Source organism: Hyposmocoma kahamanoa, unplaced genomic scaffold (assembly GCF_003589595.1).
Source record: "Hyposmocoma kahamanoa isolate Upper Pololo Valley unplaced genomic scaffold, ASM358959v1 86, whole genome shotgun sequence".
NCBI classification, from domain to species: Eukaryota; Metazoa; Arthropoda; class Insecta; order Lepidoptera; family Cosmopterigidae; genus Hyposmocoma; species Hyposmocoma kahamanoa.
Window position 1 is genome coordinate 16,423,308 of NW_020654289.1, and position 27,837 is coordinate 16,451,144.

A 27,837-nucleotide genomic window follows, 5' to 3' on the forward strand; every position below is an offset into this window, starting at 1 on the left:
TTCACATCACTCGGACAGTCGCTTCCGCGAGTCGACACCCAAATTGGCCGACATTGTTCCAGATTGCCGGCACATAATTGTCCGTAATAGCACGATTATCTGCAATTACTAACGAAGTGTAGGACAAGGTGATCGGTAATTCGGTTTGAACATTAACGTGTTAATATTATTTATGTTTAGATTTCAGTGTTACCTCATAAGTACTGTGGAGATCGCATACCAGTCTCATTTCCTTTCTCTTATAGATCTTCTCTCTTGTGTCTTTTCGAATTCCGATTCAAGTACTCGAACTATCTAATCTACTTGACGTATTTGCAAAATTAATTTCATGGCAAAATCATTTTAAGTTTATCATCATAGTAACACCAGAGTTCTATAATGTAATTAGATGCTTTTAGAACCACTGTTATTGGCGCGTCTGTGGTACGTCTGTTTTATTTCCTCGCGCATAAATTAATAAACGGTTCCTTCTAAATACAAATCCCAGTGCTATTTTTTCGCAATGATAAAAAGGGCCCAGGTCCCAGATCAGCGATCCATGTGGCCCCGAGTCCTGCTACAGTGGACCAATGAATGTTGACTTTTCCAACCTGACCGTAACAATACAAGTCATTTTGTTTACTTGCTAGCGATTGAAAGATAAACACAAGTGTTCCGAAATGAAAATTAGAATAGAAAACGTATATAGTGCCATGGGGCACCACTTGTGTAAAATTTAAGACCGCTTTCTAATTCAACACTCGAGGAAGTGCCACAGCAGCGCCTCCTTGAGCGTCTAATTTGTACGCGCCTGACGGACCTGCTAGTACATACCAACAGTTGATACTTAGTTATATTTCATTTCCGTAAAAAATATATAATATGCTCCAGCACACCTACTTAAACTGACTGCCTTCGTAATTCATTTTGCATTGGATGTGTGACAAATAATTGTAGATTTTTTAATGTATTATTATTTTATCTATAATTTGGTATCTACATAGCACTAACGAAGAGTGCAGGTTCTCAAGAAACAAATTGTCGAAAATTTCAACAGCAAGTCCATTGTGCAACAGTCTAATTACAAAATAAACGTTATAATATTGTATCGATTCGCCCACTTAAAATGACTATAAGTACCATTATAATAATAAACACACATAATTACATACAATCACTGAAACAACTATTTCCAAAAACTGAACACGTTTGTCATGTTCGTAGGTTCAAAATTTCAGACGCAAGTATTTACTGTCGCATAACTTTGTAAGTTATAACAAATTCCGTTTTATTTTTATTATAACTATACACTGGTTCAATAACTTCGCACCAAGGTGTCAATAATCGCTCTTTTGCAAATAGCTTAGTTAAATAATAAAAGGGCATCTATCCATATCGAATAGGATAGTCGCCTCGATTTTTCGGTATAGGTGCCCTTTATTAGGGGCAAAGTACAAGACAAGAATGTTAGGAAAAGAAAATAAAAAAATACATTATTTTAGTGAAAAAGACAAGTAAATGATAATAGTATAAAAGTATGTAAAAGTACCAAAAAGACAAATTATTCACAGTTCAAACAGCGAACATTTTTGTATAGAATGTTTGGATAGCTACAAAAATACTATGAAGTAGGTTATAATTTTGAATACATATATAGTTATTATTAAAGATGTAATATATATATATATATATATACAATACATATACACATGCATACATACATACAATACAATACAATATATACAATACATTAAAGATTACAAATAAAACATTTTATTATGAATTTTACTAATTTTATTCTAAAAGGCATCTATCCTTCTTAGTACGTGGAGCGCACTATAAGTTTCCGGAATGAATAACAAAACAATACTACTATAAATGGTCAGAAATGAATTTACTGTTTCTCAAAATATTCACCGTTAGCGTTAATGCAGATTTTCATACGAATGAACCAATTTCGAAAACATTTATGCCACTCCTCCGTGATAATCTTTGAAACATATTTTTCATACTCTTCCACAGCCTCTTCAGGTGATGAAAATCGTTGACCGCGTAACTGGTTCTTAATTTTTGAAAATATATAAAAGTTACAAGGTGCCAAGTCGGGACTGTACGCGGGATGGCTCATAAGGTCAACGTTGTTCACCTTAAAAAATTCATTTGTCTGTCTGGCCGTGTGAGAACTGGCATTATCGTGGTGCAAGATGATACGGCGTTTACGGTTATTTTTACGGAATTCGTCAATAACTTCCGGCAAACAAATGACCGTGTACCAATCACTATTCACGGTACAACGATTCTCCAAAGCAACAGTAGCCACGTGTCCAGATTTATTAAAAAAAGAAGCAATTATCCGCTTAGAGGCACTTTCCACGTGCGCCACTTTGGTTGGTTTCGGCGTTTTCCTTACGCTCGATTGCTGCTTTGTTTTGGGATCAAAAAAATAGTTTTGTAAAAAGTCCATTTCTTCAAAATCAGTAAATTTTAGATCAATAAAATCAAGTCTTAAAGTAACGCAAAAGATTTAAATAGTTATATTCATAGGAATTATTCATGGTAAACTAATAATTTTCGAATTATGGATACCCTTTTAAAAAGTGGGGCATCTAACCCGGTTTAACCCAAATAAAAAGTCTAGGGATTGCTCTTTATAAATAAACATTTGTACACGTTTATCATTTACAATATTTATTCCAAACATTCCAGATCGTGACGACCTGCAATAGCTAACGGATCACAACCACGGATTTTTGTCATCGAAATACGCGGAAGCTGTATACCTAATAACCTGTAGTACCTACCAAGTTATTGTTTCACTATAATTTTAACCTCGCGAATGGCAAAGTTGGAATACCAATTGTTGTGGCATTATTATTATTATTACAGTGTAATTCGCTTGTCATCATTGTTTTCATTTTAATTGTAGGACATTATAATTATGGCATTGGTTTCAAATCTTAAAGTATCATTCTAACACACTTTTTTTAATCTATCATTCTCGCTTACACCTGTGGAATGCTAATTAGGTACTCTAATTGTCTCATAATTCCATCTCAATGTAATCACATTCAGATGGACAAATGGATGTCAGGACAATCGTCCTGACTAGTAAGGGAGGAGTAATTCGCGTAATGGAATCCATAAGAAACACGGGCATTTCTCAAAAAAATGTAGATACAGTTTGTTCATTAGGGAACTCGGCGATTTGCAGCTTGCCTCGTCAGACAAAACAATCAGGTGTGTTGTAGATATTTTTTATTTTAGTAATTGTAGAGCTCCTTGTGAAAGAGTTCGTCCAGGGTAATACTGCCACCTTACCTATTTCTGCCTTCAAGCAGTAATATCAGCATTATTGTGTTCCAGTTTTGAAGGGCGCTGGTAAACTTACAATGAAATTGTAGGACTTGTCAACTAATGTCTCAGGGTGATTGGGCGCAGTGGTAGTGCCCCTCATATCTTTGCAATTTAAAGCTCTGAGTGGCATTGTAACTGTTATTGACAGGCATGTATCTTACCATCAGGCGCACGACTTGTTCGTCCCGTCACTTGATGTTATAAAAAAAAGGTAATCAGGGTAATGACATTTCAAACCATTGTAAGTCAATGTTTCAAACACTCAAATTTAAGTTACAATGTTGTTAATATAAATCCTATATCTTGATTAAGGCAACCCAATGAGAATCGTATTACCTATACGGATCCCGATTACTATATATTATAATAGGTATACCTACAATTACGCTTGGTATAAAGCATGTGATCATAATGTCAGAAGTGCTTTTATCACAGGAATGTCAGAAAATTCAATCACTCCCGTTCTATTGTACAGTTCTGCTAACGGAACTACTGGTATTTTTCTTACCATTTGTTCTGTAAAGAAATAGTCTTCACAGAACTACAGACATTTTTCTCTCCCATCATCATCGTCATCTACAGCCCGACTTCACAGCCTATACCCATAGGTTTCCAGTAGTTTGTGCCTTCCACCACGATCCTGTGCTAATTTCACCCATCTACTGCCCGCAACTTTGACAATGTCGTCCACCCATCTCACTACAGGACGTCCCACATTTCTATATCCATTTCTTAGCTACCATTCGGTTCTCGCCTTACCCCACCTGTGTTTACCACATCTCGTTACATGTCCCGCCCAGCTCCATTATAAACTCGTTATCCGCTCTTTTATGTCGTGGACCTTAGTTTGTCTATGGATTTCGGAATTCGGAACTCGATCTATAAGTTGGATGCCGAGAATGAGTCGCTCCATGGCTTTTTTGCGACTCTCATTCTGTAAAACAGCCTTCTGTGTGAGCGTCGACATCTCGGCACCGCAAGTTATAGTGTGCAAGACACATTGGTTAAATAAGCGTGTTTTCAAATACTGTGGAGGAACCAACCGATTTTAAGATGTCATCCAGCCCACCCAGTTGCATGCGTCTTGTGATTTCCTTTTGCTGATGCTCTTTATCAAAGGATAGAATATTCCCACTACTAAGTAATACAAACTACATGAAGCAAATTACTTATAAGTACCTATGTAAAATTGTATAACTCTCCTATTAAAGCTTAAAATTAATCGACTATTTTCGTTAGTAGAATCTTTCGATCTCTCTTGACAAGTTATCATTTTGCAGATGTGGCCTTATTATAGCAACGATACGAATTATTCCTATATTAACCTACAAATTCTTAGTATGTTTAGAGAAATCACCACGAAGAAACCTGCATGTCAGTGAAAGAAAAGCTATTTGAAGACGTGTACCCTAAGCTATCTTGAGAAGGGATATACCTTGAGTGGGCCGTGTATAGGAACACATTATGTAATACTTATAGCGATATCCGAATTTCTCAGTTTGTCTTACTTTAGTCAGTAGCATGTAAAATAGTAATACCGTAAAATTAATATGTAGGCAATGAAATTCTTATAAGGTTTTCGCTATTGCTACACTTTGGAAAATGAAACTATTTTTTCGGATTTAAATCGCGCATAATTTGTCTTTGCATTGTCAACCGTGAGCACGGAACGTGTAAAGACCCAAAACGTTGGTTTGTTTGAAAAACAAATATAGCTACACTATAACTTATTAGCAATAGAGTTTATTTATTTATTTATATTTATTTAGAGTTCTTTGTGACAGAGTTCGTCCAGCCAGAGAAGTATTGCCATCTTATCTATTCCTGCCGCCAAGCAATAATGTGAGCATTACCTACAACGTTTTGGAAGGATAAGGGTGCTGGTGAAATTGTAGACACATGGAACTATGGAACTTATCAATTTATGTCTAACAGGTGGCGGGCCACTCAGATCTTTGCGATTTAAAGTTATCAGTGGCACTGTAACTGCTATGGACATGCAGGCGCACCATTTGGTCGTCCCGCTACTTGCTATCATTAAAAAAAAATACGCGATTTAGATCCGAAAAAATAGTTTCATTTTCCAAATACTTTTTGGGATTTTTATTTGGTCTCTATGGAGAAAGTGCTGTGTATTTCCTACACAAAACAGGTCTTTGACAATAGTCAAGGTAAGATATGAAGGTGGGCCATATTTGTAGCTCGAAACACATGATATTTAAAACGAAAAGTACAAAAATTAGTTCACAGTGCGTGTGCGCATTAAAAGTGCATAGCAGACTGCGCAGCCGGCGGACAGGTCACGACGCGGCGTGCATCCATGCCATAATGACACTGGCTGTACTCCTTGCACTCTATTGGAGTAGGTACTGATATGAAAATATACGAAGTACTTAAGTACAATAAAGTAGCTGTTATAGTACAGAATGTGTTTTGGAGAGAGGTTATTCTGTAACTAGTATACTAGGAAAAATATTTTTTGGTGCAAAATAAGCGCGTTTTTGTCCTCCGTCTCACTTAATGGAAAGTGACAACGATGACCGATTTTTATTTTTATTAGCTGCAACCTACGACTATGGCATCGAGACAAACCCAAGTAGGGTTTAACGGTGCTTTACAATGTTTATGTAGACTTTTTTCTTAAAACAATGTAATAAATTAAAAAATAAACTTATTATCTTTCAAAGCAGAGAGGAGAGGTCCCGTCTCTCAGCAATGGTATTTTGATTTATTTATTTATATAAAAAGCATTGGCTTCAGAGCCATCAGCTTAATGGTAACAAATAATCAAGAAACGCACAACTTAATATAGGTACCTAAAAACGCAATATACATAAACTAAAAATTAATTCGTGTCAAAAATGTAACTATTAAAACCCGTCATTTTCATATATTGCTATTTTACTTATATGATATTTGGATTAAATCGTGCTGGCGCGGAGATGTTAGAATAAACAACCCATAGCGTTATACTGGTTGATGACTCTCCTCTTCTCCATTCACTCATGTATGCATGTAAGGGTTATGCATTATTTTTCGTGTTTAATGCCTTTGATATCTCTGCGCAATTTGTTATTATAATTTTGTAACTTTATTACATATTTACGTATAAGTATCCTTGAAATACAAGGAGTAAAATACATTTCCTCTTATCTATTGTAGGGCCACGGACAATTTTAATGTAATAGGAACAATCTTTCGCGCCATCTCAGCTCGCTTTCGCGCGCTTTTTTTTTATTAGTCCAATGGCACGGGCACTCGTGACTTGCAGCCTCGTCCAGAAGCGTTGAGATAGTCCGTTGGACGATGCTAGATTTTAGTTTAGCAATAGGTACAAAAACAAGTCCAACTACCTATGTTTTTTCTCAGATAGTAAAGGCAACAACAAGATGTTTACCCTCGATATATTGCGGAATTTGACAAAAATAATCCATCAACCACAAGAAGATTATCGAATAATTATGTCGAAAGGACTGGTATTTATTGACCGCTATTTCCAAAATATCAAATACAATGCAAGCTTATTACTTTTACCATTTATGTTTTATTCTGCTTTTGGTCCTTTGTTTGTCTGTATTTTGTTCTTGTACGCAATAAATTGCCTTCGTGTCATATTGTCCTGTAAGAGATCAAAGTGTCAATCTACCTATAGGGTAGATGCAGTATACTTCAGTTCAGAAAAGGTTCAAAAGTTGCTATGGGTGACGTGTATAATGACGAAGAGAATCATCTAGAATGGGCAGCAACGTTGCCAAACCCTTTATAAAAACTTATTAGATTGAAACTGTAATAGGATAGCGAAGCATCGCTCGCCAAAGACTCAAATAATTCAATCAAATAATTTAGTAGCAGTACAGCTCCTTATGAAAGAGTACGCCCAGAGAAGTACTGCTACCTTAACTATTTCTGCCGCCAAGCAGTAATATGAGCATTACTGCGTTCCAGTTAAGAAGGGTGCTGGTGAAATTACAGGCACATGAAACTTGTCAACATATGTCTCAGGGTGACAGGCGCAGTGATAATGCCAGATCTTTGTGATTTAAAGCACTGAGTGGCGCTGCACCTGTTATCAACACGCGTGTCATTTACCACCACGTGAGCGACTTGTTTGTCCCTACACTTGGTCTCTTAAAAAAAAAGATGCAAGGCGTGCGGCGTGGTACGGGCACAGGCTCTCAGTAGCGCCCAGCGCCGTTCGCGAAGCCTCCAAAGATATCATTTATAATTGCACTATTTACACCCGAATTTCCAATCACTGGGAAAAATATAACTAATAATATATTATAAGAATAAAAGAAGAATAAGTATTGAATGGAAGGGTATTGATTGCACCCGGGCTACAAAGGCTAGCGGCTAGCGCCGACGCAGTCTGCGACTCGACATCTGCGTGTGGTGCTGGTGACTTTCATACATAATCTCGGTCTCGAAAGATTAAAGAGCTTCCACAATTTTTTTGCACTCTTTCTAGTCACTTTTCTGGAATATCAAGAATTTTGAGACCTAAGTCGCTTAATCAGATACCTATAGAATATCGATTATTGCAACCATGGTATACGATATAATATTGTACCATAGTTTAATACATGATATAATTACAGTTGGTACAAGTAAATAATAGTATCACATGGATCTTGGCAGTGTATAGCAAATGGCACTTAACATAAATAAAAACAAAAGTCATTTTTTAATCTGGTCACGTGGACATGGCAATACTTTAAAGTGGATCTAACCGTAAAATGTGGAGATTGAAGAATAATTTAATAATAAAATCGGGTTCTCTCTATCTGAAACTATACACGCCCTTGTTTCTCTTCAGATACGTGCCCATTTTAAAATTAAAACGTAACCTTCATGTCCAGATCATACAGAGTCAATGCAATCCCAAAGTCATATTTTCGAGTATCGTTACCATAATGTGGACAAATACAAGAAATGACGATAGGGTAAGTGTACCAGTGAATGAACACACCCCTGTGAATGAACAAAACACGATTTTTTCTCCAAAATAAGAAAACAAACAATTTCTACCGTAAACAATTTTTTTTTTTTTCGTTGGCAACATAATTTCGAACATGGCAATTCTTATTCCGATGACAAATACAGCTCAGTTGCAAAATGGCGTCACGGGAAAGTTGAGGTGTGCTACTAAAAATTTTTTTGTATGAGCAAGAATTTAGGGGCCAGGTAAGACATTACTTTTCTTATCGTAGTTTGGTCATCATATTTACAGTGTTTACATAGATTTTTGTTTAGATAAAGGTTATATATGACTCAATGCTTATACTCTCAGACAATTTTAATCATTTTTGTAAGTAATATTTAAATAAAACACGTGTTCATGCACTAGCTCAAGAAATTACCAAAACCCTAGTGAATGAACATATGGTTCATTCACTAGAACGTTGGCTTTTCAAAGATTTATTAATAACCCAACTTAGGCTGATAATATTAAGTTCATTTTTGCAAATAACGTTCCAAAACTGATTTCTAATCTTCTGGCTAGTGTTGGAACATAGGTGTTCTTTCATTGGTTTTTACAATCCAGTGAATATACTATGAAAAACTGACGTGTTCAAGTACTGGTGTTTCAACTTTTATTGTACCAATGAATGAACGGTATCAAATTTTGCTTTGTGATCCAAGTAATTAAGTAGATATCTACTATCAATAATGGACTTATGGCCCGTTATACTAAGTCTACATAGTTACATACATATTGTTTTTATAAAACAAGTTTTCTATCGTTTTAGGCATGCACAATGGATCCCATCAAAAAGTCCTATTCTAGATTTCGGTACACCCAAGAGACACTGGAGAAAGCACTTAATGCTATACTCAGAGGTGAAATTAGTATAAATAAGGCCAGCAAAGCGTATAATATACCAAAGTCAACTCTACATAACAAAATCAACAATAAAGTACCATGGCAACGAAAAATGGGCCCAATTTCAGAACTACCTTTCGAAGAAGAGCGAAAACTTGCTCGCTGGATTTTAAATAAAGCCAAAGTGGGTTTTCCTATGCATCCAGAAGAGGTTTATGACACAGTTAAAGATTTTTTAGACACAAACCAACGAAATACCAAATTCACTGATAACAGACCTGGTAGAAAGTGGCTATCACTTTTTTTAAATAGACACCAAGATGTAACTAAAAGAAATGCTGAACTCATATCAAAAGCAAGAGCTGCTGTTACTGAGGAAAGCTTAAGGAAGTGGTTTTTGGAGTTGGATAAATTTTTAGCTGAAGAAAACTTGCTGGATATAAAAGAAGACCCTAGTCGTATTTTTAACGCCGACGAAACTGGCATCATGACATGTCCAAAAACGGGTCTCATTCTTGGACCAAAAATTACAAAAATACCTACGAGATAGCAACTTCAGCAGAAAAAGAGTCCATAACAGTATTGTGCACGTTTGCAGCAAATGGGACCGATGTGCCACCTTTTGTAGTGTATCCTTACAAGAGGATGCCGCCTGCAGTGGTTCACAATTTTCCAGATTCTTGGCATATAGGCCGATCAGATAGTGGGTGGATGGTGTCTGAAACCTTTTTATCATATATAGTCCTGTTCTACGAGTGGCTCGTACAAAATAACACAAAATTTCCTGTGTTGCTCTTCCTAGATGGGCATAAATCTCATATAAATGAAAAAATGTTCAACTTCTGCTCTGAAAAAAAAAAATTTTTGTACTGCCTTCATCCGAATGCTACGCATATAATTCAGCCTTGTGACGTTGGTATTTTTGGTCCACTTAAGAAGAGTTGGAAGAAAGTTGCAAGGAAACATAAACAGAAAACTACTGCTCCGATAACTAAACAAAGTTTTGCTGGTAAGTTCAAGGAAGCTTATGATAAATCAATAAAAGCCGAAACCATACAGAAAGCCTTCAGGACATGTGGTTTATTTCCTATTGATCCTAATGCAGTTGACTACTCTAAGTGCATCAATACAAGAAGACAAGAAATAGCTAAAGAGCAAAATAATATGGATGCGAGCATTTCTGATGACCAAAAGGATGATTTAAGAAGTACAATGAGGGTAATTGAAAATGAAGTTTGACACATCATCAAAAACGAATTCATGCAGTCTTATAATATAAATCGATCTCATGAACATTATTTATACGGTTTATGGAGTAAATGTAAGTTAAAACTTGAAAACCGAGGTCAGAGTACGGAAACCTCATCAGCCACAGATATTCCCCTTGATTTATCTAATACGTCAACTCAATGTCTGGCCGAATCATCAAATAAAGACCAACATCCTTCCTCACCTAATCCAAGCAGTCCTGTCGTGGTGACTGTTACTGAAGCACAAACTCGTGTTTGCTCCGATGAAAATAATATTGAAGCAGATCCACCTGTTCTGAGTAAGTCTTGTAGTATTCTTCTAGACGACGACATTCTATTTGAAAGTGGTATTGGGCTACGGTTTGACACCACAGACGAAATAGTAAACTTTATCATCGAAAAAGAAAAAAATAAATCTCCTATACCCTTGCCGTGGTATGATACGTTTTCGCAAATCACATCCGATGAACTTATCACAAGCTTTTGTGACATCAATAGTTCAACTGCCCAAACTTATCATAGCGAAGTAATTATGCCTGACACTTCACAATGTACCAATTTTGTTGCCACAGTTTCTTCTGAAGGTCCCTCTGTTTTGAATTCTAAAGATGACGGTGATTTGATAGATCCCTTTATACATGATGGTGATGCTGATAAACCCGAAATAACTTTTCAAGAGAAAGTAGTATCTACTCATGTCTTGGGCGATAGTAACTTAAATATTTCCAGTACTCCTTCGAGCACGATTGTGCCAAAACGCAAAGTTCCTATCGAAAACTTTTTATCTTACCCTCAAATAGAAACCAAAAAGAAAAAAACAATGAAAAAGGAACCCATGCCATTTGGTTTAACAGGACGTAAATTTAAAGAATACCTAGAAAAACTAGATATTGCAAAGGAAAAGAAAGAAGAAGATAAAAAAAATAAAAAGAAGGAAAGAGATGCCCGAATTGAATGTAGACGTGAAATTACACGGAACAATAAAAATTTGCAGAAAAAAAACACCACACCGTTACGATTACAACAAAAAAAGAAGAAAGAAACTGATCAAAACGCGCAAAATGAGAATGAAGATATACAAAGAAATTTCTTGTCCACATCCGTTTCCAGTGATAATCATCCACCACATAATATAATTTGTGGTAAATATGTTATTGTGCAGTTTAAGACTGAGAAGAGAATACGTTCTTTTGTTGGAAAAATTCTGATGATTGACGACGAAAGATTAAAATGTAAGATAGATTTTTTGAGAAAGAAGAAAGTTGTTGAAAATGTTGTTAGTTTTGTTAAGCCCCAAGTCCCAGATATTTCAGAAGTACATGTTTCTGACATTGTACGTGTTCTGGATGAACCAAATTGTTCACGACGAGGAATGATCTCTTTTACTGACGTAAGCTTTAAAGACATAGAGTGAGTCCTTCTTCTTCATTCTTAGCTAGGTAGTAAGTGAAAAAAGATCTCTTTATATTATATTATTATGTTGTTCCTATTAATGTTTGTTACATAGGTACTAGGTGTATATTTTGAGACTGAAATAATTAGATAAGTATAACTTTAATAGGTACCTAATTATGTTATGCCAATACTTTAAGAATGTTATCCTGTGAGTTAAAGTTTAGTTAAGACTGAAATACATTTTTGGGTTGATTTAAACAATGACTTCAGTCACTGTTATATATTTGTAACTTTAGCTTAAGTTAGTGTAACAATTACTGTGAAATGTTTTTAAAACATTTATGTTTTTGATTATTTTATAAATACAATATTTGTGTTCATTTACTGGGTTTTATTGCGTTCATTTACTAGCAAAAGGCGTTCATTCACTGGTGATTCAGGGTATTTTCAGATATTTTATCAAATATTTTGATAACTGTTCTAAATACAACTCTGAAGAATCGTTTTAATGAATCTTAAATAGTGAGAGGTCACCATGGTAGACGTCAGGCTGTAAGAATATTGAAATTGTATTATTAATAAATTTAAAAAGTTGAGAATTTCCTTAAGGTTTCATTCACTGGTACACTTACCCTAGTAAATGGAAAAGTTGTAAACCTTTCCATAGTGAATCATACAACCAACTGTAGTACCTATAATAAAATTTTATGAAGCAACATCAATTTTAGATACAGCACGCACAGTGATCATTGGGGTGTTGAAATTGATTCTATGTAGGTATTTCAATAAAATTTATATTGGATTGTTATTTTCGCCTACTTACCAACAAGTTATTATTGCTTAGAACTGCTATTTTTGAGCTTATTGAAGTAGGTACAACTAACTTTCAAAATCTAAAATATCCTACAAAAACTATATAGTACATAAGCTTTATAAATGTACCAGTGGTGTAAAGCGTGGTAGACTACACTGGCGAGGCGTAAAAAATTTCCATAATAAAGCAGAAACAAAACAAAACAAAAAAAAACATTTACTTTAAGAAAAAAATATTTTCTCGTTAAAAAGGCGCAGTGGTGACTATTAAAACACAACATTTGCTTACAAATAGTAAGTAGTAACACAAGATACTACTCCACTTCATTTCATTGGTTAACATACCACACATAAAATAATTTGGTAATTTACTACATTTTGTGCTACCCGTCGCGATACGCAAGTTTGTTAATAAACAAACTTTCATGAAAGATTATTTTATTTATTTATTTGTTAAGCATTGGCTATGGAGCCATCAGCTTAAACAAGCAATAAATAATTAAGAAACTCACAATAATACTTAAACTAAAAACAAATTTGTGAAAAACCTGTAACTATTTTACAATAAACCCGCCATTTTTCCGTCTCTTCACGAATGATGACTGCTAAATGATGCTATATATTTTAATATATATATATTTTAATTTTTAATTGCAATTACGAATTCTAGGGTCGGTGGACTAAACACATAACACATAAGTCAAAAAAGTGCTTCATTTATTTATATATATGTAAGTATATATTTTTTGTGTTATTTTTAGTGTTGGAAGTAAAATAACCTCTACAATAAAGTTAGAAATTTATGAAGTAACCATTGACTTACAAACTTGAAGTAACAAATGAATTTGACTTATGTGCTTTACCCGGTAATGTATTAATTTAAATGAATCCTGTTGGATTTTGACTTACGTGCTTTAGTCTGCCGACCCTAGAATTAACATAACCTTCTACGTACTTTACGTGGCCCTACTGTTGGGTAATTTTCCGAAAAATATCAAATAGTGGAAATTTTTCATATGATTCGAACCCGGGCCCGTACCTCCGAGTTTCTCGGAATTTATGAAAAACATTTAATTTGAAATTAACCATGAACTTTTTGGTGAAGAAAAACATCGTAATGCACACATGCACGTCGAAGAAGGTTCACAACCCTCGGAAAACGTATGAAGTCCCCAATCCACATTGGGCCGGGCGGCGATGTGGAATATGGTCTAAACCCTCGCCTGAGAGAAAACCCAGCAGTGGGATGTAAAATTAGTTGATGAATTTAAATATTTAAAATGTTGAGGTTTTTTAATAGGCTTATATTACGTAAATGACTAAATAAGTTTTCAAATAAATAAATATTATATTTTACGCGGGCTCGCGTGAGAAATCGTATTTCCGGTGAAGAGTTGTAGGCAGCAATACGGTTCAATATTACATCAACAGACCATTTCCACCGAAGATGCACTAGGAAAGAATTGAGATTTTGCCATGCAAATTTCAATCCACGTCTCGCCTCGCCGGTGGAAAAGCACCTTTAGGCTCAATTTATATTGCGGCGGAACGGAATGGAAGCGAATTTTTGTAACGATATTGTACATAATATAATGAATCTCGCGCATGCTCGAGAATGTTCGCGCATTCCGTGGAAGATTTTGGCTCGTATTAGTTTGTATGTTACACAATTGACCATAAAGTTCTTTGTGCTACAACATGATTACAAAAATTCGCTTCCATTCCGAGCCTAATATGCTTTTGATGTTACTAGAGTTCTTCCCAAAGCCAGACTACATTCGTCTTAAATAAATAGCCAAGATACTGTATTATAATGATTATGTAATGATCAAACTGCTGTACTTTTAAGTTCACAATTTTGTAAGTTGTTTTACTTGTACTATTGATTTTAACTCATTGACTTACAAATAAATGGACGACGGGTCTAATACAAAAATCACGAAAAAAATGTCCCAAGTCAACCTATTCGAAATTTAAATTGTAATGTCATCGCAGTATCGCGCTGTCAGTAGAACAAATGAAGACTAAAGCGGAGTGTCGCGCTCTGTATACGATTTTAGCGCCTTACAAGTGCGGACACTTTTTAGCGCGGACCCGACGTCCATATAATTGTAAGTCAATGTTTTAACTTCATGGTTGTCACGTATGCCGCAAGAGGCCCCAAGTTGTACCTTCCGGAACTTTGATCACATTACATTAATTAAATATTAAATTTTAGTTTTTTATTAGTTGATAATTAAAAATTTACATTACTTAATTATATATAAATAATTAAAAGTACTTATATTGAAAGTTATTTCATAGACATTTTATTGTTGTAGTCACCAATTACACTGCTAGGTGTTGTTGTTGTTGAAGACAAAGATTTTGGGCGGAGAACAGAAACTTGTCTCTCGTGCTGTTGTGTGTGGTTGTCGAAAATATGTCGGATTCCAAGTACTACTGTGTTTTCCAATTCTTTCCGTCTCAGTTGTCACACTAGGCGGAAATGTTTGGAATAGTAATTTTAACTTCAAGGCCGTGTTTATTAACTTAGAACAAGTAATGGAACTTCATGTTCACGTGTGTAGGAGTTGGTGTAGGTTATTAATAATCAAAATAAAACCTATTAACAATAACAAAATTTATTTTCCTTTACAACTCTTCTTGTGCCTTAATATTTCAACAGGCGTCATATACAAATTCTGTTCACAAGTTTCACACTTATATTCTTTTGCATTAGGTCTATTATCCTTTGGCGCTGAGGAAGTTTCTGGAAGGTTCTCTTGCGTTCTAGAAGAACAGGTGAATTTTGTATGTTGGAAGCGTTCTAATGGCGACAGGCAAGCTGTTATATGACACAATTCACAGGTCCAGGGCAGACTGTAGACTTCTTGATAGCTTGTGTAACTCCAATCGGTGTCTATTACGCTGAAAATAAGTCAGTTTTACTCTTGTCGCTTATTACGCGATTAGCAAATTAGGGCCACTAAAATATGTCACTTTTGACATAGATGTAGAGTTACCATAAGGCACATTTTCAGCTTTTTGATTTTCTGTCCGGATTTGTTATTAGTCCGGATTTTTCGGCTTAGGGTGACAATTTTCAAGCTAAAAGGTAGAATGTCCACCTTGCAATCGATATATAACAAATGTGTTGCTGCTCGAGCGTTAGTCTATCTCTGCTGTCGCGTAAGAGTAAGATTTCGATTTTATTTTGTTACCAAAATATCCGTACTTTCTTCTTGCAAATATCAGACTTTTTGTCCGGACCCAACATGGGAGGGGAATATGTTATGACGTGCCAGGTAAAGACTTGAAATATGATGGTCTCCGATACAGTTCGAATTTTTTCACATACTACCATGTAACGGTTGGAAGAACTCAAAATGTATGGGTGACTGACAGATGTTTCTTGTAAGAAAATGAGCGAGTTTTCGAGCAGCCTTTATTATCATAATCCAAAACTTTAGTTGCAGATAATGGGGAACCATTATTTTTAATATTATGTAACCAAGTCGTGGGCCTACGTGGTAAGCGACTTGCAGTGCCACTCAGAGCTCAATCGCAAAGATCTGAAGGGCACTGCATTGCGGTCGTCACCCTGAGACATAAGTTGACAAATCCCATGCGTCTGGAATTTCACCAACACCCTTACCCTTCAAAACTGGTACGCAGTAATGCGCACATTACTGCTATTACAGCAGAAATAGGTAAAGGGGCTGTACTTTCCTATACGAACTCTTTCACAAGGAACTCTACTACCACTAATTTCCATTGATAACTGACAAAGTGTAACATAAATTCAAAGAAGCTTGTTAACAAGTTACGAAACAAGTTTTGTATCACGAATTTAGAGAAACGTTCATCGTATTTAAATTAACTATTCGTTATATTTACCAGTTATAAACAACGTTATCGGTAACGTAAACACCTCCTTTCTTATCATGAGCACGACATTCAAAGCCTTCTTCAAAAGGATTTGGGTCTATACTCGGGTGCGCTTCATCTGGACCACAATATAAAACCTGTAAAATAAAGGTACGGTTATATTATGAGATACTAAAAATTTCATCAGTACATTTAAAAAAATACTCAAAGTATCATGTTGAGAATTGAACTGCTAACCTATTGTGTAAAGTTTAATAAATACTTTGGGTTTCAAAAGCGTCCATGACATCAAACAATTTGAAAGCTTGAAACGATTTTAAGGCTTTTCCGTACAAATCTGATCACCGTTGGAACAAAAACGCTAAAAAATATTAAAAAGTCTATTTTTTTATGGTGTCAGTATCATGGACACATTATGACCAAAATTTGTATTACACCCTGTGATTATACTCTTATATATATATTATATTATTGTTACATCCATACACACACCGCTTATACACACAAAGTAAAAGTAAATACTGTCAACTTTGTATGCCATAAGGCGGATCACAGTGATTCAAAATTCATTCTTGTAACAACTTTATAACCTGTGTATCACAAAGAAATAAATGATTTGATTTGATTTGATTGTAAATAAAATATAAAGAGCAATATTACTATGAGCTGCAGTGTAATAACGGAAGCGCCTGCACAAAATTAATAGCATCGGCAACGCGTTTATTTGCCTGAATATTTATATAAGGCGTTTGGTATTCAAGTCCAATGTCAAGCAGCAACTTGTAACGGCTGAAGTTTGTGTAGTTTACATACTTGATATCAGAAACGGACTATTAATATAGCTCGTTTCTGATCGTAATGTTTATACACTACGGTTTCTAATGTACTAACTTACAATTTAAGGCATTCACAAAAAGATAATAACCTTCGTAATAGTTGTCTTTGCCTTCAAGAAAGTAAAAACAAATATCAAGTAGAGCGACGAGAGTAGTTAGTGTATATTGGTAACAGGTAAACGTAAGGCATAAATTAAAGAGCCTTATATACCTTACGTAACGCCGCTGGTTTTCATAGTAAAAATTAGAGTAAAACTTTTTAAAGTTGTATATCGTTTGCCATGAATTTAGTGAATATAAATTTAATTTAATTTACTGCGGGCTAAAGTAGTAATTACTATCCCCAATACACCCAAAAATGGCGCCAACACAATTTATTTTGTATGGAGTTTTTTCATGTCCTGGAGCTGGCAGTAGTGATCAACTCCATGCGGCAAGATAAATCATTCTGAAAAATGAAAAGCAAACCTTGCCTTCAAATCTCCAGGTAATAGCCTCTTTATAGTGTAGTACACTTCCGAGCTCATATAAGAACTGATGTCACAGGACAGATTGTGCTGCAGCTCTTCAAACGACGCTTTAGGCTGGTTCTTTTGGAGCTCTGTTTCTACCGATTTGTTCGTATTTGCATCTGAAATAATTATAATTATATGCATGTTTATTTTAACTGTTTATTAAAGTTTAAGTTTTTAAGTTCATTTACATGGACGGTGATCTATACCTAAACATATACAATGTGTCAAAATCCTTTGTTAAAAATTATACTTTACGTCTTTTGCATAGAGTACAACTTTGCAAACTAAAAAAAGTAACACTGTGCAGTTTAATCCATGGTTGAATTATTTACTATAGGAAATTTCTTAGTTAAATCAACAGTAATGACAATGTGACAAAGCTCAGGTATGTAGTATTATTAAGCAATTTATGGTTAAGACTGTATAATCTATATATGTGTTGCAGAATAATTATTATTAGCTATTATGACAGAATATATCAAATCTGAATTATTTTACTTAACATGCAATACAATAAAAAAATACTAATGAATAATAATTCAAATACGTCAAATGGACGATGCAGACTAAGAGGCAAAGATTTTGTCTCACCCGATAAGAAAAGAGCGTGAGGTGGGTCTGTGACTCAGCTACAATGGAATATAAGCCCTCGTTAATATTCTACCATTGCCCATAATGGTTAGAGCAAAAAATACAAATTGACAACCCAATACATAAGACATGAAAGCACCCCGGTTTGCTTATCAAATATACATTGTGACCGTCATCCTTTAAATGTCAAAAACGTTTGAGAATAGGATAGGAAGTGCCTGTACCACGAGATTACAGTTATCGCTAGCGACCACGCGGTGCTTGTATACAAAACACTACGCAGTGTTTGTATACAAAATGTTGTTTCTTCTTAGGACCGCTAGGGGCGCTGTATAATTTGCCCTACAAAATTGTGAAGTACAAAAACATTAAAGTAAGGTCATATGTCAAATTTAGGAATCTTAAAAAGTTGCACGGATGCAATGGAAACAATATTCTTTTCAGTTTTATTGTCTTAATATTGATTTGTAATGATTTAAATATAATTGAACTTATTTATTTACATATATCTCTTCAATATTTTGTTTATTTTTTTATTTAGCAGCACATAGTAAATACTTTTTCGTTAAATAAAAATACGCGATGTTTATTTCGTAAAATTATAACAGCGCCATCTATATGCTCCTTGGTGAAACTAACCGTTGACACTAGACTATAGTTCCGAATTCACAACGTGACTATCAAAACTCAGCTTGTTTTATTTATTTTACTTGATGAAAATGCGGAATAATTATTGAAAACAACGTAATTTTAATAGATTTTATTATTACATACTTTTCTTTTCTTAACAGTCAAAATTCGCTGAATGTAAATAACATTAAGTACTTAAACATTATACTACGATAAGACGATTCGGAACATCAAAAAAGAAAGAGATGGCATTATATAGTTCACATAGCGTTATCTCTTTCCTATTTTTAGTAAGGAATAGACAATATTGGGAAATCATTCGTTCTTTCAATCACTTTTGCAATAATACATAACTTGGTTGACAGGTTCGTCATGGTCCAAATATGAGTAATATTAAAATAAGCTTACTTTAAGCTAACATTGAAAGAAGATTGTTTTTGGAAAGGTTAAGGCCCCCAGGGTAGTACCTTATCCATTTCTGCCGCCAAGCAGTAATGCGAGCATTACTGCATTCCAAATTTGAACGGTAAGGGTACTGGTGAAATTACAGACACATGAGCCTACTATTATGTCTCAAGGTGACCTGGGCAGTGGCAGCGAACTTTGAGCGGCACTGCAACTGTTATGGACAGACTTAGCATCAGGCGCACGACTTGTTCGTCCTGTCACATAGTATCATTAAAAAAAAGTCACAGTAAACTGGTGGTAGAGGCACAGGTATAAGAACATAATAGAGCAGGCAATTGACAACATTGCTTAGGTTTCAGAAGGCAGGCGAGGTGAAGTTTGTCTACGCGAATTGTAGAACCTGTTAAGGAGACTTACCTGCAAGTCGTCGGTTGATAAGAGCATCCCATCTCTGTCGTAACTTAACGGCTTTCATTAATAAACTCAATCCAGTCTCGGGAAATGGAAACTCCAGCAACAACCACGAATCGCATACAATTCTGAAAATGTGAGAATAAAATTTGGTCATAATTATTAAAACACAGATCTATAACAAATACATGGAGAAATTCATAAGGCCTGCTGACTCGATCTTTAGCTCGGTTGATAGAGCGGTGGCCCTGGTTTGGCACAGTTGCAGTTTCGAAACCTGGTAGGTTGAAAGAATTTTTCTTTGTCTTCCATCTTTGTATTAATAATTATAACAAACTAGTGGAGTTATTTCGGAAAAATATATGAATATCACGGTAGTTCAAACATCATGATATTCAATAACATTATAATGTGGTTAATCTGTCCAATTGTTGTAACTAGAATTAATTTAATTTATTCAAAACAGAAACAGTTTAACTTTTCACATCAAGAAAAGAGACGAATTATGCAGAAATGATTTAATCCACGAAAATAAGTACAATCTACCATATTCTGAGGTGAGCTTGGTTTTCGGAAAACCAAAATATATTAGTATCATGGGGTACCATTTCATACAAATTTACTTTAGTACATATGTAAATCTGTAGATGGCGACGCTTGGATCAAATTACAAACATAGTATTGAATCTCGAAAATTTAAGGTAAGTCATACTAAATAATAAGTATAATACAAAACTATTTAAACATGTTAGGTGGTGAAAACGGTAGTGTCTATGAAAAGATAAGAAATCGAAGATTTCTCAATGTTATATTTTTTATTTGTTGTTTGTAATAAATGCTTTTTTGAATTTGGTCTCGAAACTAAGTAACGTTTTAGCGTCGATTTATACTTTAAAATATTAAAAGTACTGACTCCGCTTCCTTGCAATTTTATTATATGTTATTGTATGCAGTGTTTTTTTATGTGGAAATCTGCAACTATACATGATACAAGGAAACTGTCTTAGGAACCATTAAGTCTTTTTTGTAGAACAATTTTGGCATAGCAAATTTTGTGATCACGTGTGGGTTGTCTATAAAATGAATAAAAATCTTTTTTTTTTAGTGCTGTCGACTTAGTTTCAGGGATCAAGGGATCATTTCAGTGTATGAGACGAAAAAATCGGGACAACCGAAGTTGTCTTTCATACAATATTTTTTATACAAAATGAATAAAATTGTGCGCGCCTCAGTGTTGATGAGGCGAAAGATGTGTGTCAGGACCGTAGCAAGTGGAAGATTGTTGTCTCTGCGTACCCGATGGGGAAATGGCGTGAGGTATATGGATGTAAGTTTTTAATGCTTATAGACTCAGTTTCTTATAAGGATGACTTCATTGTACGGGAAGAAAAAAATTGCGACAGCAGAAGTTGGTCAAATTCTTCGGACAGTCTCTTTTTATAACATTAAGCTTCCTTGTATCTTCTATGGTTTCGGATTTCCCCATACTGTCCCATTAAAAAAACACTGTAAATAGTCAACGCCTAAACAAGAGAAACAATCTGGACAATGGCATCGCGAGGTTTACTTGGTACCATCTATTGATCTACATTAAGAATCAAAACAAGCGTCCGAATAAACGGAGTTACAAGTGTGACATTTCTTTATATGAGATTGGGTATCTGTACTAGTATAGTATTATACTATCTGTGTTAGTATAATAGTAAGCTATTATAACAGCATCAAAAATGTGTTTTTATCTATTTTAATTACCTGGTAAACCCAATATTAGTGTCAATCGAGTGAGCCAATAACAATAACGTTTGCGCAGCAGGCATGCGCATTGAGTTTACTATATACGGTTTTGTAGTCTCGAGGAGAGATCTGAAAAAATTACGAACACATCAGGTAACAATGTTTGTATGCTAGGAGAATAAACAATGGAATTGAAATAATTAATTAGAATAATCAATTAAATTTCATAAAATGAATATTTACAGATGGTGACTTTATTGCCATTTTAGAGCACACTGTATTGTTTCGGGTACTTTTTTAATTTTAATAAAGTTTTATTATCCATAAATATCAATGAACAGTTGATGCTGATTTCTATTCTAAATCATTTTAGATAAATTCTTACAAATAACACAATATCTGATGTTTATCCGACAGCGGCAATTTGCTCTTATAACCAGGAGGTGGATCAGTTTGCATGTCCGCGTCACTTAGTTGCAGCACCCGCGGTTGCTTGCCGAAGATTGATGTCGGGTGGAGAAACACGAACGGTTTACTCCACGTGTGGTATATTTGTTCGAATATTGACTGGAATTCAAATAAACATTGTCAATTGTGATCTAATGAATAGAATATAATAGAGACCAACGTCAAAGACACTGTAAGAGTGTGTGTGTCGTTATGTCACAGGCTCTTATCCTCTCCTCTCTACTTGTTCCCTGCCTCTATACCAACCTGTACGTAACTTAATCGTTTTATTTTCTTTGATAAAATACTCGCATATTTGTAGGAAAGACTGTTACAATAGAAGTCTGTCGCGTGAGTGATTCGATACAATTCAAAAACAAAAAAACGTTAAATGACTGCGCCGCTGCTTCAACGATGTTGTGATTAATTTCCAGTAGATGTCATCAAAGCACAGAAAGAAAAATTAAAAAAAGACAGTAAAATAAAAATGGTCATTTTCACCTCACTAGCTCGGAAAGGTTTTCTTTCTCATTAGAAATCTGCGCGCAAAAGCGTTTTCTCAAAGCTATCGTGGAAAAGATTTTTGAAATTCGAACTTGCACCACAGTGGTGCATCTTTTTCTTTCGATGAAAAAAACAAACAAACGTTCAGCTACGCGACTTGTCGTACATTATTCATGTAATACAGTAAATCCGTCGTTTTATTCTTATTATTGTTGACATTAAATTGACAACGATAACTAATTTTGTTTATTAAATTATTTTGATTCATCGAAGAACTAAACTGATTTGTTGTAGGTCAACTGTTTTTATTTCATCTACCATTTTCCTCGGTATCTTTGCGATATAAAGCTCTGAGCTCTCTACAAACATTTCTCCTGCCCCGGGAATCGAACCCGGGACCTTGTAGCAGTAGAGCTCCTTGTGACAGAGTTCGTCCAGGGAAGTACTGCCACCTTACCTATTTTTGTCGACAAGCAGTTCCAGTTTTGAAGGGTAAGGGTGCTGGTGAAATTACAGGTACATGGGACTTGACAACTTATGTCTCAGGGTGACGGGTACAGTGGGAGTGTACCTCAGATATTTGTGATTTAAAGCTCTGAGTGACACTGGAACTGTTATGGGCAGGCGTGTAGCTTACTATTACGTCACTTGATATTATAAAAAAAATATCTTTTTAAAATTTATTATATTTGCTAAATTATTTATTTTAATTACTCTTGTGACAATTTGTACTTTGCCTGTTCAACAACATCAATTACACAGTTTTAAATTAAAGGAATTAATCCCGAAGCACTATTGCAGAGCACTCAGACAAATACCAATTTAAAAAAAAACATCCCAAACTGCCACTGCACCCGTCACCCGAAGACAGAACGTTAACAAGTCCCATGTGCCTATAGTTTGTTTCAAAAGCAACATTACCCTTTAAAACTGGAACACAGTAATGTACTGCTTGGCGGCAGAAGTAAGTATGGCGACAGTGCTTCTTATTTTAAAATATAAAGTTAAATTTAAAATAGTAAAAGCAATAAAATAATAACCTTGCAATGGTTAAATGCATCTGCGACTGCAATTTGTGGGTACAACGCTCTGCATAACACTAACTGAAAAAAAATAATCCTACATTAAAATTGTAGTTATAAATTTAATAACATACTTTGCTGTTTATTAATACAGGCTGAAATTGCATCAAAAACCGTAAATCCGTCAACGTGTAATCATTTTTCATTCATTCCTACCTTCAACATAATAAGGTCGCGTCCACTTGAAGCAGAAGCACCAGAAACAAGAGCTCTGATCCTTCCTGCATCGTTGGTCATACGAAATTCAATATCGCGAATGTCCATGACGTCTTCCTCTTCGTTTTTGTCGTTGACTATCTCCCACGAATCGACTTTGAGGCGTTTCTTCCGTTTCGATTCTTCTGCCGCTTTTTGTTTGTATTGTCTGTATCATTTTAAGTTAATTATTTACTATAGTAAAATTATTTACTCGCTGCAAACTCGGTCATAAGTAATGTTGGGTCATGGTAAAAATTTCCATTTCGAAAAATTCATCATTTTTCTGAAAAATAAATATTTTTATAATTCACGCTAAATAAAACTTCGAAAGATACATCTCAACGTAGAACATACTATGAGCCTTCGAACAATTTTGTTACCAATTTTTCAGATAAATTTGCATATTACTCGACAGTAGTCATAAGTCATTGGAGCGGGACAGGTATATTACGCTCTCTCTTTCACTTGCTTAATACATAGGCATCACGATAAACACGAATGAGTCACTAAGGGCACGTGGTCGGTGCGGTATTCAGAAACAGTGGTGTAAATTGCAACATCTTACGTCTTTCATGTTGTCGTGCTGAAATTGGTCCTCAATTTTTGTATTAGATATAACTAATTAGTATTTGTGTAAGTTAAATCCTTTTTTTTTTGACGGGGGGAAATCTTTATGGAGACTCAGGGGTTATGTGGGGACTCTCCCTCCAGACTGGAGGGCCTACCCCACTAAAACCCCCCGGGTTTCCCTCTCGCCGGTTGAGTCGGCGCCGTGGGATCAGTGAACATTCACCACGACGTGAAAGTTAAATCCTAGTGAATTTTATATCTGAACGGTCCAAATGTAGATGTAGTAATCGTTACCGTTTCATATCTTTCAGTTGTTTCAACTGTCCATGACGCATCGCTCGTTCTGCTGACGTCATTGACTCAGGTTCTGGTGTTTCCATTAGATTGTTGTCCTACAGATAAAATGAACTTGCATTTACTTGAATGTGCTAATTGTCGATAATTTTAGATACGTATTGAGTTCTCAATACGTACTTAAAATCGCATATACTAGGTTTTTCAAACAAACCAACGTTACAGGCTCTTTACAGGTAGGCATGGTCACGGGTGACAAAGATGGTACTGTAGTACAGGCAGCTTAGGTTTTGTATTTAGAATTGTAAGAATAACAGAGTATTGATGTCAAACAGACATCTAGGAGTTCTGGACAAAGCTTTGAACATTGAATACATGCATAAAGTTATGATATAATCGCCGTTTATATTTATATAGTACCTCTCGCTACGCAATCCCAAGCTACGTTCCCATGCTATAGTACAGTAATCGGACAGTTGTTTTGTTTGAAGAAGGAAAATACCCACCATTTACATACAGATGAAAAGTTTCATTCCTAATTTTAGACACAAAAGTAGCATTATACAATTAAATTAAAGAACTGAAGGGAATGTTCACAAACATCTTTAAATAATTTTTCACAGCGGAAGACTGTATCCTAAAGCCGTTCTTAAAGGAGGCTGATTTAACAGTTCATATTATACAGGGTGTTATGCAGATGGACTGGCAAAACTGTTGCGAGGTTTGGAGGTCATTTGCTACCTATTACCCATATCTTAGATTTCACGGTAATAGAAATGATTTTTTTTTAATTTAATTAAACGAAAAATCCCTTTACATGGTAATACAATTTTTGTAATTACATAAAAATAATTAAAAAATCATATTTCTATTACCCTGACACCTACGACATACAGACAGCGGTTAAAAGCTCTGTGTATATATCACTCACTTGCAGTAAATTCCGGAGTTGTGCAGCCAACTTAGTCAGTTCATATAATCTCTGTTCCTCGATGCCGCGTCTGCGACACCATGCGCGTCCGCCTTGGCCTTCTGCTTTTACTGCCAACCACGCGCAGTATAAAGAGAGAAGGGTTATCGGATCGCCGTGGTCAGATTCGTCTGGTTTGCGAGCGTTCTGGACAAACAAAATTACGTTGTCTCGATAGATGCCAAATGACCAAGAGTTATCTGTATTCATGAGCTGATTAAGGTTCTCGTAACATTTTTACTGTGTATATTAGCAACACCCTCCAGAAAATACCACAGGCACCGCCATAAGGTCTGCGAGAATTTAATGGGGTGATTCTATGCATCAGTACAACGGAAGAAAAAACAATGGAAGTGTCTTAAAGCTCGATTACTATCATAACCGCTTTAGCCAAAACTCAGACATTTATCATGTTAAACACTGTGGAATCTTGATAATGATAGGCCGTTGTTTCTATTTTAAAAAGAAGTAACACATTCTGTACTGTTAATATAATTTCAACCTTACCTTGTTCCCATATCGTTGAAAGGGTTCAATACCTATTATAGCAAGTTATGACGTTTTTTGATTTTACATGGAAAGCATGCAAAGTTGAAACCTAGAAGCTCAGTAAAATTAGGAATCATGAAACAATTGACTGAAGCTTTTTTTATGAGGGTAAGTGATGGAACAAACAAGATATGCCCCCAGTGGTAAGCGATACGCCCGTCCATGACAGTTACAGTGCCACTCAGAGCTTTAAATCACAAAAATCTTAGGGGCACTGCCACTGCGCCGTCATCCTGATATATAAGTTGACAAGTCGATGTGCCTGTAATTTCACCAGCGCCCTTATTCTTCAAAATCGGAACACAGTATTGCTCACACAGAAATACGTAAGGTGGCAGTACTTCCCTGGACGAACTCTTTCACAAGGAGCTCTACTATTGCTACTAACTTTGACTACCATCGCTATCTAACGGTAAAATTAGGAATCATTGCATTGGAAGTGACAACCGACTGAAGCTGAATACTGGAGACTGCCATTTGCAAACAAAAAAATATTAATAACTCAAATTATTCTGCGATAATTTGTGTTAATAAGACTCGTCAATTTACCTCACATTCGAAATCCCTATGCGCCCTCGTAGTATAAATAGAGCGGATGCCCAAAGCTGCAGTCAAAGCGAGGGCAGAATCTCTCTTGTGAGGTGGTAGAGTTGCACTGCCGATCACTAGGGCTTTCGCAAGTTCCACTTCTACTGGCAGGTTGGCTAGGGTTCGTCCCAGTGAAGTTAGTTTTTCGTTTGATGTAAGCGCTCCCTGGAATGTAAAAATTGTAATGCTATTATTTTCTAATTTTAATAACATTAAAAATTACAATAATATATGTATACGTATATATGTAATAACAATAGTATATACGTAATATACATCATTATTAGTATTATACTATATTATTGTGGATTATATTTCAGATTTTACTTTCGTACAAAAATATTTAAAAAGATCGCTATAAACGGTGACAACTCTGTGCGGTATAACTTTATAAAAAAAACCGACTTCAAAAATGTAATGTAATTCCACGAATTTTTGATGTCGGTTTCGGTAAAGTTTTATTGACATTGGTTGCCGGACAATGCACGAAACCGGATTCATTCACTAGTATGCCACCCTTAGCGCCCAGACACGCGAGGAGAAAGTTTTCGCGCGGCCGCCACGCGGTCGGAGAGCGGACTCCGCTCGGCGACCGCGTAGACAAAAGACAACCTAGTGCCTTCCACCTAAAAGCTAAATAAATAGAGAGTATGTTGCCATGACAGTTCGGTCTCTGAACACGTGCACACGGTAGCTGGGCGGCGGCAGCCGCAGACTTCGCGCGGCGACCGCGCGGGGTGAGCGCGATGAAATTCGTGTCGTATAAACGCGCCCTTGGAGGTGGAATAATTTCTTGAAATTTAAATGGGACCACTACTGAGGCATCTTCTTTCCAACAAAAAAAGAATTATCAAAATCGGTTCACAAATTTATCACGTAAGTGTTAGAGTTATCGCGTAACATACGTACAAAAAAAAGAAACTCCTCCTTTATTGAAATCGGTTGAAGTGTCAGACGGTACAACAAAAACTTAAAAACGTGTGTGTGTGTGTGTGTGTGTGTGTGTGTGTGTGTGTGTGTGTGTG

At 35.6% G+C, this 27,837-nt stretch overlaps 1 protein-coding gene across 1 annotated transcript in view; it reads right to left on the reverse strand.

The window, feature by feature from the left end:
- Positions 1-15,239: 15,239 nt before the first annotated feature.
- The window catches only part of LOC113234926 (probable ATP-dependent RNA helicase DHX34), a 26,175-nt gene continuing 13,577 nt past the window's right edge, over positions 15,240-27,837 (reverse strand). Inside the window, exons 10-20 of the mRNA XM_026470448.1 lie at positions 26,774-26,977; positions 25,637-25,822; positions 24,706-24,803; positions 23,800-24,007; positions 23,602-23,664; positions 21,996-22,177; positions 21,629-21,739; positions 19,883-20,004; positions 17,795-17,952; positions 16,495-16,622; positions 15,240-15,525 (exon numbers count right to left, since the gene is read on the reverse strand). Of these exons, the coding sequence (XP_026326233.1) occupies positions 15,240-15,525; positions 16,495-16,622; positions 17,795-17,952; positions 19,883-20,004; positions 21,629-21,739; positions 21,996-22,177; positions 23,602-23,664; positions 23,800-24,007; positions 24,706-24,803; positions 25,637-25,822; positions 26,774-26,977 (1,746 nt within the window). The remainder of the gene's footprint in view (positions 15,526-16,494; positions 16,623-17,794; positions 17,953-19,882; positions 20,005-21,628; positions 21,740-21,995; positions 22,178-23,601; positions 23,665-23,799; positions 24,008-24,705; positions 24,804-25,636; positions 25,823-26,773; positions 26,978-27,837) is intronic.